We start from the raw sequence: 15,947 nt of genomic DNA on the forward strand, positions 1-15,947 counted from the left end.
TCCATGACTGATAAAGTCTTTAAAGATTGGGATGAATTAGGTATTAAGTGTTTTTGGGACCTGTTTATCTCAGGATCTCTTGCTTCATTTGACCAATTGGCAAATAAATTTGCACTCCCAAAATCACATTTTTACAGATACCTTCAAATTAGAGATTTTCTACATTTCCAATATTGCATTAATCTTAACCGGACATTTATTGTATTTGTCATACTGTCAAGACATATTCTTGACCAACTTGTTAATTCAATTTTAATATTCAAATCACTTTCCCATTTTTGTCTTGACTTATGAATTCCTTGTTTAATTGCCTGTTTTTGAATTAAACTATACATACAAGAAATAAATGTTTTAATTTTTCCTTTTTGAATTAAAGTTTCTATTTCATTAGGTTTTGGCAATAACATTGTTTGACCCAATTTATCTCTTAAATAAGCCCTTAATTGGAAATAACAAAAAAGTGTTGTTTGATATTTTGTATTTATTCTTTAATTGATCAAATGACATTAATATACCTCCTTCAAAACAATCTCCTATATATCTAATCCCTTTTTGAAACCAATTGTATGAAAGTTGGTTATCCATTGTAAAAGGAATAAGTTTATTTTGAATTAAAGGTCTCTTTGCTAATAAAGATTTCTTTATCTCATCATCAACATTTATCTTATCCCATAAATCAATCAAATGTTTTAATATAGGAGATTCTTTCTTTTCCCGTAGCCATTTAGATTCCTACTTATATATAAAATCTTCTGGTATATTTTCTCCTATTTTATCTAATTCTATTCTAATCCATGCCGGTTTATCTTCATCAAAAAAAGATGCAATAAATATAAGTTGATGTACTTTATAATAATTCTTAAAGTTTGGAAGTTGTAACCCTCCTAGGTCAAATTTCCATGTCAATATTTCCAACGATATTCTTGACATCTTGCCTTTCCAAAGGAATTTCCTCACACATTATTTAACTCTTGAAAAAACTTCTGTGGTAATTGTATTGGTAGTGTTTGGAATAAATATTGTAATCTAGGGAATAAATTCATTTTTACAGCATTTACTCTGCCCTCTAATGTTATTGGTAATGTAATCCATTTATCAAGATCTTCTTGAATTTTTTTCAATAATGGTAAATAATTTAATTTATATAAATTCTTTATATCATTATCAACTCTTATACCATTTATCGGCCATCTAAATTGAATTATTAGTTGACATTGACTATAATCTCCCTTAGTAAGGGGGTAGAATTTCACTTTTATCCCAATTTATTTTGTAGCCTGATATTTTCCCATATTCTTCCAATCTAGAAGATAATTTGTGCAGCAAATACAATGGGTTTGTTAAATAAAGCAAAACATCGTCAGCAAATAAATTAATCTTGTATTCCTCCTGGTTAACTCTGAAACTCATAATACCTGGGTCTTTGTCTGTTCGGTATGTCTGAATATTGTAACTTCATGTTAACAAGTTGTCTTTGTTTTTCTTCTGTCATATATCTTTGAGATTCTTTTTCTAATTTTGTAATCTCTTTTTCCAATTGATCTATTTCTACCATATATTCCTTCTTAATTTTAGAAGTATAACTTATTATCTGGCCTCTCAAATATGCCTTCATTGCTTCCCATACTATAAATTTATCATCAACTGAATGTAAATTTGTATCTTAAAAAAAACTGAATCTGCTTTTTCATGAAATCACAAAAATCTCGATGTTTTAATAATATTGAATTAAATTCCCAACTGTAAATCGATTCCTCTTTATCCATCATTATCATTGCCATTGTCAAGGGGGAATGATCTGACAATATTCTTGCTTTATATTCGATATTTTTCACTCTGTCTTGAATATTCGTTGATAATAGGAAAAAATCTATCCTTGAATAAGTTTTATGTCTATTTGAATAAACAGTAATCTCTTTAATCTCTAATAAAATGAGGGGGGTGATGTTCTGTTTTTTTTATTCACAACATTAGTAGGGGTGTATTTTGTTATTTTTTTCTTTATAATCTATTTTTCTTTAATCCTTCTTTCTTTGCCTGGACAATCGGGCGGGTGGGGGGGGGGGGGGGCGGGGGAGAGACACATAGCAACACGGAGAATTTTAAAAAGATTCCCCAAGGTACAATGAAAGTTGAAAAGTTAGGTATTACTATAGACTGGAGTATCCCTGTTAAAAATAATGACTAATTTACTGAATTTTTAAAGTTTTAATATTAATGGGATTAATGGACTGGTGAAAAGAAAAAGAATTTTAACATGTAGAAAATGAAAATAGAGATAGCTTTTTTTTATAAGAAACACACTTAACAGAGATAGAACATCAGAAATTAAAGAGAGATTGGATCGGAAATGTTACTTCATTTAATTCAAAGGCGAGGGGAGTTACAATTTTGGTAAATAAAACTTTACCAAATAAAGTACAAAATGTATTAATTGATTCTGCAGGGAGATGTGTAATTATACATTGTCAAATTTTTTCAGAACTCTTATGAATATTTATGAATGGACTCATGAATATTTATGCACCAAATGAAAATGATGTAAAAGTTATACAAGAGGCCTTTTTGAATTTGGCTGACGCACATGACAAAATATTAATAGGTGGAGATTTTAATTTTTGTCTAGACCCAGTTTTAGATAGATCAACAAAGGTTGTTACAAAATCAAAAGTAGCAAAATTAACTTTATCATTGATGAAAGATTTAAATTTGATTGATATATGGAGAAGAATTAATCCAAAAGAAAGAGATTACTAATTTTATTACCAATTATTCTTAAATGCATAACTAGTTGTTTCATTGCATACTCTATTTCTAAATACATTTATTTTAGAAGCTACTGTGATCCCCGTCTATGTCAGTTTACTTTATTGAACAATAAAGTTAAACCCTTCAAAACTTTGTGTACTTAATCAGCTGTAATTTACAATTTTTTGACTTGGTGTCTGTGAAAAATAAAATCTCCACTACAGTAAATCAGACTCAAATTATACACAGTATGTTTAACTTCAACTTGATGCCCATCTCTTTTGGTGTGGTTGTAAAGAATTCACAGATAATTTAGAGATAGGCTATAGCTTGAATTGCATTAGAAGTATACATGAAACACTTTTTCAAATGATTCAGAAGCATCTTTAATTAGTGTAAAATTTAAATATTTGTGAGTCTGCTGTGCACATCTTCTGAGTTGGTGACATTAATGATTAATAGCCTATTCATTGTCTATTTCAGAATGATAGCAACTTGTAACATCAAGAATCTGATTTAATTTATATTTGTTTTGAAGCTTATGATGCAAAGGAACTCAGATAATTGACACGTTGAATCTTTTTGAATGAATTGTCTTTCCTTCTTTTGAATGTCTTGAAAGGTCCACCTCAGTGTACCTAAAATAAATATAATATGTATATATGTCATTGTTCACATTGTTTATGAAATCAAGTTGATCAGTTTTAAGGAAAGGGGATTGTAGTTTCCCCTTCCATTAATTACAAAAAAGGAGAAGCCCAGTGAAATAGTGCGAGTGTGTATGCGTGTATTACATTTTGGTAATCATTTTTGTTAGTCTGTCAAGCTACATGACAATAAACAAACTTGGATCTCAGCATGTCAAGCAGCATCTGTGGAGGCAAAGAGATGGTCAACATTTTAGATTGAGGCTCTACATCAGGACTGTGAGTGTAGATGACAGATTGCTAGTGTAAAGATGTGAAAGGGAGGAGTGAGGCAGGGCGGGAGTGCAATATGTGAAACCAGATGTAGAGGCAGATGTTGCCAGGTGGGGAAGAAAGGAGGGGTGGAATTGGTTGACAGTGGTGGTTGGGCAATAGGTGGAGATAAAGAAAGAGAAAGATAAAAGGAGGCAGATAGAGCCAGTGGCCTGTAATGGTGTGCAGATGGGAGGTCAGGATGGCCATTGCAAGCATAGCATAGGTTTCCACAAAGCAGTTGTCTAGTGTACAGCTGGTTTTACCACTATAGAGGGGACCACATTAAGAGCACCAAATGTAGTAGCTGAGTTTGGAGGAGGTGCATGGAAAGCTTTGCTGGACCTGGAAGGGCTGTTTCTGTCCCTGGGTGGTGGTGAGGGAGGAAGTGGAGGGTCACGTGTTCATCAGGAGATTACACAATTTGCATAACATTTTGTAGTTCTCTGCCAGTGTGTAAAAGAGATGAGGGAATATTTTAGCATATATTTTGTATGAAGTCATGATGAACAGGATACTTTGTTACAGGAAAAAACAGTAGCTGTTAATGCAATCTGTTTCTTAAGATTCAATAACAAGTATCTTGTCCTTTATTTTTCTTTACCTGTGCGATTTTACATGACTATATATGTCTTTATTATCTCTTTTTTGATCATTATCATCTTTTCATCTTGCATTTGATTCTCCATTCCAAGTCTGCACACCATTTGAAACCTGCTACAAGTTGCCTGTTGAATGATTTTAAGTTCTAGTAATTTTTGAATGTTCATATTTACATGTTGGTCTATCATTTTATAATTACAGATAAACTTAATTTAATGGCATCTTAATTGTACCAGTTATGCAATATAATTTCAATTTCCTCACAACTATTCTTTCCACTTAGTGTGTGGTTCTGTTCCACAGCTGGAAGCACCGAAGGAACTTATTGTCTTATTTGGGTTTGTTGCTTAATTCAAAATGCAACTTTAATGACTGACACCCACTTCTAACTGGCTAGTGCTTTATCTTTATAAACGCTGATTTACTTGCTGTGTATTTCCAATGTGTTCTTTTTTTATTTCATTCCAGAAGTTGCAAGCTAACAGCTGGCTTGTCAGTGTTACACCAGAGTTGACTCACCATTATAGATTAGTGATTTGTGTTGTAGCTTCTTGAAATGTTGAAAAATTGAATACATTGATGATATTTATTTTAAGTTTAATTGTGATTCATTAACAATCTGGTCTGAATGATACTTGAATTTTTCATCTTTCCTGCTCCCAAGATGCAGGAAGATTATTCTCCAGGAGCAGGAAGCTTCTAATGAGATAGAGCAAGTGTGGTCCTGCACAGGTTTTGCCACCAGAATACTTTGACAGGAGGCAAGGTTTGGGATGGAGCTTTGTGACCTGTCAAAATCCATAGGCTTCTATTTTAAATTTTAAATGGCTCTGGACATATGAAGTTATAGAGAAATAGAGCAAAGAAACAGGCTTTTCAATTCAATCAGAGACTATAAAGGACATTAAAATTGTTTATAAACCCTTGAAAGCATTTTAATTGCTGAAAAAGTAATTAAAATGCATTAAATCATTTAGAAATCAATAAAATTGTGAAAATAATACATGCTAAGCTTTCTCATTCTCCAGGCTGAGAAGGCCAATTGAAATATTACTATAGTAGATTTGTTTGGTACAGGCTCAGGGAGGCAGATTCCCCAGCATAATGGTGACTTCCAGCAGGACAAGGCAGTGCCACTGTATTCTTCATGGTGACCAGAACCCAGCATTGTGACAGATGCTTGGCATCCACAACTCAGTGCTTTTTATACCCACAACATGAGAGTGGCAGAACACCAACTGTTACTTTTGGAATCACCAAGCACTGCCAGCATTATTTAGCCCATTGTCCTGACAGTGAACGTCTTGTTCATTCTGAAATGATTCCCTTAACTTTGTTTCCCATGTGTCTTTTTCTGATTAAGTTTATCTAAAGGGTAAATAGACTGCCAAATAAATCACAAAAAGAAGAAAACAATGGTTTGATGAATAGAGCAATATGCACACAATATGAATGTTAAAATAAGTATTTTTCCTTTCTTTATCTGTAGGGTAATCTTCAAATACATCAAGTCCATGTTAGTCAAGATGGCCAGGTAAGTTCTTTGAAAGATTATTTTTAATATTTTGAAGAAATACTCCACAGTAAATAGTTCATTGTTTCAAAATGTATTTTGCCAATTGTTTAAGTTTTCTATTTGAATTTCCTGGGAAGTCACTCACATTTATAGACTGAAAATGACAAGTTAAATGAAATGAGACTTCATCATAGCCTTGGTGCAACCTTGGATTAAAAAAATGAATTTTCAAAAGAGTGTCATGTACTTGCCTTCAATGTCAACTCATTATTGGATTGTTTTTTGGCTTCTAATGAAATTAAGATCAGCAAAGATCAACAGGAAAGCTCTTCACGTGGATTTTATGTGTAGAAAGACGATTATAATTGTCAGAAGACAATAATATTAGCTCAAGTGCATCACTGCGAGTGTTCTTTTCCAAGGTATGCCATGTGTAGGTACCCCCAGCTGCTTAGTCCAAGACAAATTGATCATAAAAGTTGCTTTTATTGTATATATGCATAAGTACAGGCGCAATGAAAGCCCTACCTGGAGCACAGGCACGTAATACTAGTGACGTAGTATTCACAAGTAAAAGAAAACATGGATTGTACAAAACTGTACAAGAAAGAAACACAATTGGAACAAAAAATCAATTATTGTACAAAGTGATCAAAATGTTGCTATGCAGAGGTAGTGATTAGGGTTGTGCTGACTGGTACAAGGACTGAATGGTTGAAAGCAAGTGGGGACCCAGGAGAATTGTGATTGATCTGTGTATGGAGCTGTTAATGGGGAATAGTATGGTTGGGCAGTAAGTAGTGAAAGATGGAATAGATGTGTGTTTGAAGATCCTTTCTTTCTTTATTTCCATCCAAAGAGTGAGTCAATAGGTTCTTTATTTCCATTCAGAGTGAGTCATTTGTGCTAAGAGAATATGCATAATGTGAATGGGGCATTAACAGCAAGATAAAAAGGCAGTATTTATATGTATTATCAAGTTATTTCAATGTTTTAGTGAAGAGTTCTACTACTGTTTCGAAACTAGGAACTTACTATTTTAGGCAGGGTGAAAAGAATACTGAAATACTTGATCAAGTGTAGAGTATATGATCCGTAAAGAATGTGACTTCATCCCTAGAGGTGTCTTAGGCTACATCCACACTAGACAGGATAATTTTGAAAACGCCAGTTTTGCGTAAAAAAGATAGGCATTCACACCAAGCGTTCTTGAAAATATCTCTATCCACACTGAAATGGAGATTTCGGCGAATCTCCTCCTACTGTGCATGCGCAGGACGCATCTACCGAAAACAAGCCATGTGTTTGGTGTCGAATCTCTCTGTGAAAGACGGTGCAGGTTTGTTCAGTTACAGACTAGAAAAACTTAAATGATGGACAGCTGTTGGATCTTGCGCAGGGGGACTTAAAACTTAAAATAAACGAATACTGGAGCATATGGAGGCAACCGACAGGGAGTTCAAGGACAGTATGACCTGGCTGATGACGAACATTGAAAAAACTGACTAACTCTGTTGCATTAATAAAGCCCCTTGTTAAATATATAAAGCATGACTGCATCAGTGTTATCTTGTTACATTAGGCTGTTACACATCTATTGTCAGAGAAGTGCTTGCATAAATAGGTAAATCACCTTCATACGAGCAAGGACAGAAGACAGGGCAAAGAGAGTATACTTATTTATTCGATAAGTTGTGGGTCAAAGTATTTGGTGAGTACATTTTTAACTCTTCTGACTTCAGTCTCGTTGCCGTCTATTCTGAAATTGTTAGGTTGCATTCAAGAAAACAATGAAATAGCGCGCTGCTGCCAGCATCTATTCCGGCACGTCATGACAGCGTTTTTAGATTTCTCCAGTTACCCTGTCCACACTGCTTTGGCTGATCCAGTGTTTTCAAAATTACACACCCTGGAGAGCATTTTAGAAAAGCTCCATTTTCGGTGGATGAAAACACCGTTTTAGTGTGGATGGAGGGTCAAAATGAAGAGAAAAAGCTTTGATCACAGATTTATCCAGTGTAGTGTGGACGTAGCCTTACTTTAGCCATTGAGGAATTTTTTAAAAATGACATTGAAAGGCTGGAGGGCACAGAAGTGAATTGCGTTGACTTTATTACTTATATCCTTCACATACATGAGGAGTAAAAATCTTTATGTTACATCTCGTGTCTAAATGTGCAATATGCAGTTTATAGTAATTTGTAATAAATAGTATGTACAACAGGACAGTCAATCTAGCAATATAGGCTGCAGCTCCAGTGTATTGAATACTGAAACAGGCCCTTTGACCTAGCTTTCACTACTTACTGTTTGACTATGCTGCTCATAGAACATAGAACACTACCGTACATTACAGGCTCTTGTGCTGACTTTTTAACCTACTCTAATGTCAATCTAACCCTATCCTCCTACATAGCCCTCCATTTTCTTTCACCCATGTGCCTATTGAAGAGTCTTTCAAATGCCCAATGTGTTTGCCTCCATCACAACCTTTTGGTAGAGTGTTCCATGCACCCACCACTCTCTGTGTAAAGGGGGATACTCTGGTATGTACTTTCCTCCAATTACCTTAAAATTATGTCGTCTGCTATTAGCCATTTCTGCGCTGGGAAAAAGTCCCTGGCTGTCCACTCAATCTATGCCTCATCTATAAAGTCACCTCTCATCCCCTTTCATTCCAAGGAGACAAGCCCTAGCTCGCTCAACCTTAGATCATAAGACATAGGAGCAGAATTAAGCCATTGTTTCTTGACTGATCCCGGATTCCACTCAACCCCATACACCTGCCTTCTCACCATATCCTTTGATGCCCTGACCAATCAGTAAACGATCAACTTCCACCTTAAATATACGCATGGACTTGGCCACCACCGCACTTTGTGGCAGAGCATTCCACAGATGCACTGGCTAAAAAAATTCCTCCTTACTTCTGTTCTAAAGGGTTGCCTGTCAAGTTTGAGGCTGTGCCTTCTGGTTCTGGAAACATCCTCTTTGCATCCATCCTACCTAGTCCTTTCAACATTCAGTAGGTTTCAATGAGATGTTGACACATTCTTCTAAATTCCAGAAAGCACAGGCCCAAAGCTGCCAAACACTCCTCACATGTTAACCCTTTCATTCCTGGAATCATACTCATGAACCTCCTCTGGACTCTCTGCAGTGACAACACATTCTTTCTGAGATACGGGGCCCAAAACTGTTGACAATACTCTAAGTGCAGCCTGATAAACTTATAAAGGATCAGCATTATCTCAGAATCAGAATAAGGTTTATTATCACCAGCATGTGTTGTGAAATTTGTTAACTTGCTTTTATATTCTAGTCCCCTTGAAATAAATGCCATCATTGCATTTGCCTTCTTTACCACAGACTCAGACCTGTAAATTAATCTTCTGGGAGTCTTGTAGGAGGACTCCTAAGTCCCTCTGCACATCTGATGTCAGCGCCTTCTCCCCATTTAGGTAATAGTCTGCACTGTTGTTCCTTTTGCCAGAATGCATTATCATACATTTGCCAACACTGTATTCCATCTGCCTCTTTTTTACCCGTTCTTCCAATTTGACTAAGTCCTGCTGCAATCACATTGCTTTCTCAGCACTACCTAGTCCTCCACTATCTTCATATCATCTGCTAACTTTGCCACAAGGTCATCAATTCCATTATCTAAATCATTGACAAGCAATGTGAAAAGCGGTGGCCCCAATACTCACTCCTGAGGAACACTACTAGTCACTGGCAACCACCCAGATAAGGCCCCTTCTATTCCCACTTGCTGCCTCCTGCCTGTCAACCATTCCTCTATCCATGCCATAGGATTTTATCTTGTTAGTAGCCTCATATGTGCCACCTTGATCAAAGGCTTCTGAAAATCCAAGTAAATGACATCCACTACCTCTCCTTTATCCACCCTGCTAGTTACTTCCTTGAAGAACACTAACAGATTTGTCAGGCAAGATTTCCCTTGGCAGAAACCATTGTGAGTCTAACTTACTTTATCATTAGTCTCCAAGTACATCGAAACCTCATCCTTAATAATAGACTCCAACACTTTCCCAACCTCTGAGGTTAGGTTAAATGGCCTATAGTTTCCATTTTTTTGCCTTCCTCCCTTCTTAATGAGTGGGGTGACATTTGCAATCTTCCAGTCTTCTGGGATCATGCCAGAATCATGTGATTCTTGAAAGATCATGACCTGTGCTTTTGCTCTCTCTTCAACAACGTCTCTCAGAACTCTGGGATGTAGTCCATCTGGCCCAGGCGATTTATCCAGCTTAAGACCTTTGTGTTTGCCTAGCACTTTTTGCTTTGTAATAGCAAGGGCACTCACTCCTGCTCCCTGAAACTCATGGACCACTGACACACTGCTAATGTCTTCCACAGTGAAGACAGATGCAATGTACCCATTAAGTTAATCTAACATTTCTTTGTCCCCCATTACTACCTCACCAGCATTATTTTCCAGTGGTTTGATATCAACTCCCTTTTACTCTTTATAAAACTGAAAAACCTTTTAGTATTTTGCTTTATATTATTGGCTAATCTGTCCTCATATTCCACCTTTTCCCTTCTTATAACTTTTTTAGTTCTCTTTTGTTGGATTTTAAAAGCTTACCAATTATCCAACTTCACACTCACTTTTGCGACCTTTTATGCCCTTTCCTTGGCTTTTATGCAGTCCTTAACTTCCTTTGTCAGCCATGGTTGCCTACCCCTGCCAATTGAGAACTTCTTCCACTGTGGGACATATTAATCCTGTGCCTTGTGAACTATACCCAGAAACTTAAGCCATCTCTGCTCTGCTATCATCCCCTCCAATATCTTCCTCCAATCCACCTGGGATTGGATCCTCCTCTCTCGTGCCTCTGTAATTCCCTTTATTCCATTGTGATTCAGATACATGTGAGTTATGCTTCTCCCTCTCAAATAGCAGTATAAATTCAATCAACCTTTCTTCATAAGACATATTTTCTAATCCAGTTAGCATCCTGGTAAATCTCTTCTGCACCCTCTCAAAAGCTTCTGCATCCTTCCTAAAGAATGAGGCAATCAGAACTAAACACAATATTACAAGTATGGTCTAACAAGGGTTTTATGGATCTGAAACATTACCTCATGGTTCTGGAACTCAATCCTCTGATTAACAAAGGTCAGCATATCATATGCCTTCTTAACTACCCTCTCAACTTGCACAACTTTGAGAGATCTATAGATATGAACCCCAAGATCACTCAGTTCCTCCAATCAGAGTGTTAACTGCCATTAACCCTGTACTCTGTCTTCAAATTTGACCTTCTTGGTGAATCAGTTCACACTTCTCCAGGTTGAACACCATTTGCCACTTCTCATGTCCATCAGTCCTTTACCCACACACTGTTCTTCTGCATTCACACCATCAACCGACTCAGTATCACATTTATTATTGCTGACATGCCATGAAATTTATTGTTTTATAGCAGCAGTACAAAAGAGGAATAAAGAGGAATATGTTCATAACATTTTCAAGCAATCTTACGAGAAAGAAGGAATTATTTATCATATCTATTCCTCAATAGAGGAACAACAAAGTGGTGTTCATGAGTTCATGGACCATTCAAAAATCTGATGGAGCAGGATAAGAAGCTGTTTCAAAAATATTGAGTGTGGGTCTTTGGGCTCCTTTATCCCCTTCCTGAAGAGGAGGAGGGGTATGTCCAGGATGGTGAAGGCCTTTAATGATGAGTGCTGTTTCTCACATTTGTAAATGTTCTCTCACTTGTGCCCTGGGACATGTGTTGAATTCTACATAGTTCCATCACAATATTGAGAAATTACTTTTTACACTGGGTAGTGTTAAGTGCCCTTTATCACTGAAGATCATCCATTAGTCAAATATCACACAAGTATGTCCCCTGCAACCAGGATAATGTCAATCGGAAAACTGCTCAGAAAAATAAAAAATTCTTGTGACTGCGGTGTGCATTCTGATTATATGATAGCACCCGGCCAGCATCCTCCCAACCACGTGAAACAATAGAACAAATAATTAGCAGAATCAAGTGGGACCTACTGTGACTCATCAAATTATGTAGTGTCTGCTTCAAAAACATATTAATACCTCTTTTTTTTCCTCTGGTAAAAGAGTCAAGACTGAATGATGTTAATATCCTCTTACTCTTTAGTGTTGAGTCACACTGCACACAGTCTGGAGTGAGATATGGTAGATCTAAAACCTATAGGGAATTTCTGGTTGGCCTTAAATTAAAATTAAATCTAAAATTTGTTTTGATGCCATTCTGATTTTCCAGACAAATCAGGAAAATGGTTGGAACATTGCATTGCCTGACTTGGCAATTGTTCATGCAAATAATTCCTTCTTTCTCGTAAGATTGCTTGAAAATGTTATGAACATATATGAGCCCTTGTGCTTAATAGAGTGCTAAAACGATGGAATGTTGATGCATTGCTTGACTAATTTTTTTAACAAACAAAATTAACTGATTTTGCTAAAAACTAATAAAACCTGAAAGCTGAAATGAACCAAATATTTAAAAAAAAAATTGGCAGCCCTGAAAATCATTGAATATTTTTTACTTACTACTGATCAATAGAATCAACCTTCAAGGATGCTTTATTTCATGTTCTTGACGCTTTTTCTTAATTATTTATTATTATCGTTTAATCTTTATGTATTTACACAGTTTGTTTTCATCTGCATTTTGGTTGATTGCCCTGGTTGGGTGATCTTTTACTGATTCTGTTATAGTTATTGCTCAAAGGTTTCAAAGGTACATTTAATGTCAGAGAAATGTATACAATATACATCCTGAAATGCTTTTTCTTCACAACCATCCACAAAAACAGAGGAGTGACCAAAGAATGAATGACAGTTAAGTGTTAGAACCCTGAAGTCCTTACCAGCTCCCCTCCCTCCCCCATGCGTAAGCGGCAGCAATCAACGATCCCCCCCCCCCCCCCCCACCATACCGGCAAAAAAAACATCGGCACCCACCATCGAGCACTCAAGCGTGCAGGTAAAGCAATAGCAAAGAAACAGACTTGCAGTACTCCAAAGACTACATGTTCACCTGGTATACAACATACCACAGGCTCTCTCTCTGCCTAATAAGGAAGAAAGAGTTGTCTCCATTTCACAGTGAGAGGGGAGACATAACAAACAGCTTGCTGGTTTACGATGTTAAAAGTCCTTAGTGTTACTTTTTCCGTTCTCTGTGCCCAAAGATCTCAGGTCTCTAGGCACACAGCCAAAGATCTTCCTGCTCCCACAACACATCAGACTGTCAGGACACCAACCTTTGATCCGCCCATCTCCAGAGCCCCCAAAGGCAAGCCGAACTCTTAGGCTGAGCCCTTGGCATGTTGGATAACGGTCAGTCATGAAACCCCGAGAGTGGGTCCCATTCCTGCAAAGAACCAAAGTCAGCGTGTAACTCCAGGTCAGGGTCTCCAAAAGAACCCTGAAAGAGAAACATAGAGATATTGAAGACGGAACTAAACTATTTCTGAACATGCAAGCAAAGGAGTGCCGTTTAGGGCTATTTTGGCTAAGCTCTGCCCTCCAGATTTTTCTATAGATTTGTTGAGTATACCACAAGAAAATGAATCTCATAATTGTATATGGTAACACATAGATACTTTGATAATAAAATTTATTTAATACTTTGATCTTGAAAAAGGCAAGCTACAAATTAAATGACTTGGAGGAAAATCTGAGTAGTCTGATTGGTAAGTTTGCAGATACCACAAAAGTTGGTGGAGTTGTAGACAGTGAGGAAGGTTGTCAAACGATACAGTAGAGATTAGATCAGTTGGAGGTGTTGCATTTTGAAAGGTCAAATGCAAGTACGCAGTTCGGGTAACGTAGCAGTTAGGGAGACTCTATTACAGCTTAGAGTGTCGGAGTTTGGAGTTCAATTCTGATGTCATCTGTAAGGAGCCTGTACAGCCCTCCTGTGGAAAATGTGTTTTTTTTCTAAGTACTCCAGTTTCCTCCCACAATCAAACACATACTGGTTGGGAGGTTAGTTGTCATTGTAAATTGTGCCATGATTAGGCTAGGGTTAAATTGGAGTTTGCTGGGTGACGTGGTTCGAAGGGCTGGAATGGCTATTCTGTGCTATCTCAGTAAATAAATAAAAATAAGTGGCAACACCCTTTAGAGCACTGAAGAAAAGAGAGAAGATGAAAGTGGCAATAAAACTTAGGATAGGTTGGTAAAGAAGATGTTTGACATACTTGCTTTATTGGCTGGAGGAGTGAGTATAATACTTGGAACTATAATAATAGTTGTTGCAGTTACTTTTGGTTTGGGCCATTTGTAGTGTTGTACCCAGTTCTGGTCTCAGCATTATAAGAAGGTTGTAGAGAATGCAGATGTAGTTTGTCATGATACTTGTTGGATTTGTTAGAATTAGTTATAAGGAGAGTTTGGATAAATGTGAGTTGTTTTCCTGGAGTGTAGGAAGCTGAAGGGCAACTGATGAAGTGCTTAAAATTATGAGAGGCATAGATATAGCGGGAGATCAGAGATGGAAATGTCACTGAACTGTGCAAGTTTAAAGTGAGAGGAGAAAAGTTTGAAGCAATTTACGAGGCAGGTTTTGTATGTAAAGGTTGGTAGATATGTGGAATGCACTGCAGAGGAAGTGGTAAAAGCAGATATGGTTTGAGAAGTATTTAGGGAGACACATAAATTGCAGGGAATAGAGGAATCTTGCCCTTGTGCAGACAGAAGGGATTATGGGATTAGAACTCCTAGGCCTAGGACTTAGCTCCCCTTTCTGCAACTGGTTCCTTAACTTCCTTATCAACAGACCACAATCACTCCAGATTGGCAGTAACACCTCTGTCACGATTATCTTCAATATCAATGTCCTCCAAGATTGCATCTTTAGCGCCTTACTTTGCCTTCTATGCAGTTACAACCACGTGGCCAGATTCTGCTCTACCTCCAACAATTTTGCAGATGGCATGAGTCATGAGCGATATCTGAAACAATGATGAGACAGAGACCTGGTGGCATAGTATCAAGACAAGAATCTTTCCCTCAGCAAAACAAAAGAGATGGTCATTGACTTTAGGAAGTGGGATAGAGTACATACCCCTCTCCATAGCAGTAGTACTGAGGGGGAGATGATTGAGAGCTTCAAGTTCCTAAGTGTAAATGTCACTAACACTTTGTCCTGGTCCAGCCACATAGATGCTATGAGCAGCAAAGAATTCCAGCATGTTTACTTCCTCAGAAGGGTAAGTAAACTTGGCATGTTCCCGATGACCCTCAGTATTTTTTACATATACATTGGATAAAGCATCCTATCCGAATGCATCAGAGCTTGGTAGGTAGCTGCTCTACTTAAAATCACAAACATTGCAGAAAAATGTGAATGCAGCCTGGTCTATCATGAAAATCAGCTCCCCCCCGCTCCATTGACTTCATTTTATACCTCCTGCTTTGGGAAAGCAGACAATCTAAGAACCCTTTCACCGCAATCATTCTCTCTTGTCCACCTTCCATTGGGCAGATGATAGAAAAACTTGAGAACACATACCATCAAGATCAAGGGCAGCTTCTGTCCTGGAAGTACTCAACAGGATAGGCTGCATCTGCAGGAAGGGAAACTGATCTTAATCTGAACTGGGAAGGTTGCAGAGAGGCTGGGTGAGGGGCATATTTCTGACAGAATAAAACTGAGTTGACCATGGGAATAATCTGTAAACAAGGTTACCTGGTACATGAGTGAATGGGAGTAGTGAGAGAATAAGAGCGTAGACAAAAGGATGTAGAAGTTGCAAAATGCAGAGCAGGGAAATATATTTGTATGTCAGGCAGAGCATGTTCTTCAGCAACAGAACTAATATCTCAGATGACTGATAGAGACATAGATTAGGTTACTTGAAATTCTAGAATTCAGTATACGTCCAGAGAGTGCAAGGTGTCCAGATGGAAGATAGGGTGCTTGTTCTAGGTCTTATTGTAACAGTAAAAGGGGCAACAGATGGAAAGGTTAGAGATGGGAATGAGATAGAGATCACTTCTATTCCTATTTGGACACATTATTGTTTGCTGCTCAGTTCTTCACTACAGTGGAGAATGGATTGTATTGAAGAGTGTTGGTACATTGACA

At 37.3% G+C, this 15,947-nt stretch overlaps 1 protein-coding gene across 8 annotated transcripts in view; it reads left to right on the forward strand.

Moving 5' to 3' along the window:
* The window catches only part of banp (BTG3 associated nuclear protein), a 190,204-nt gene that overhangs the window by 124,235 nt on the left and 50,022 nt on the right, over nucleotides 1-15,947 (forward strand). For all 8 annotated transcript variants that reach the window (XM_059993019.1, XM_059993016.1, XM_059993021.1 and 5 more), the window contains one exon: nucleotides 5,800-5,844. In XM_059993019.1, coding sequence (XP_059849002.1) covers nucleotides 5,800-5,844 — 45 coding nt within the window. The remainder of the gene's footprint in view (nucleotides 1-5,799; nucleotides 5,845-15,947) is intronic.

The sequence above is a fragment of the Hypanus sabinus genome, chromosome 17 (genome assembly GCF_030144855.1).
Source record: "Hypanus sabinus isolate sHypSab1 chromosome 17, sHypSab1.hap1, whole genome shotgun sequence".
Classification (NCBI taxonomy): domain Eukaryota; kingdom Metazoa; phylum Chordata; class Chondrichthyes; order Myliobatiformes; family Dasyatidae; genus Hypanus; species Hypanus sabinus.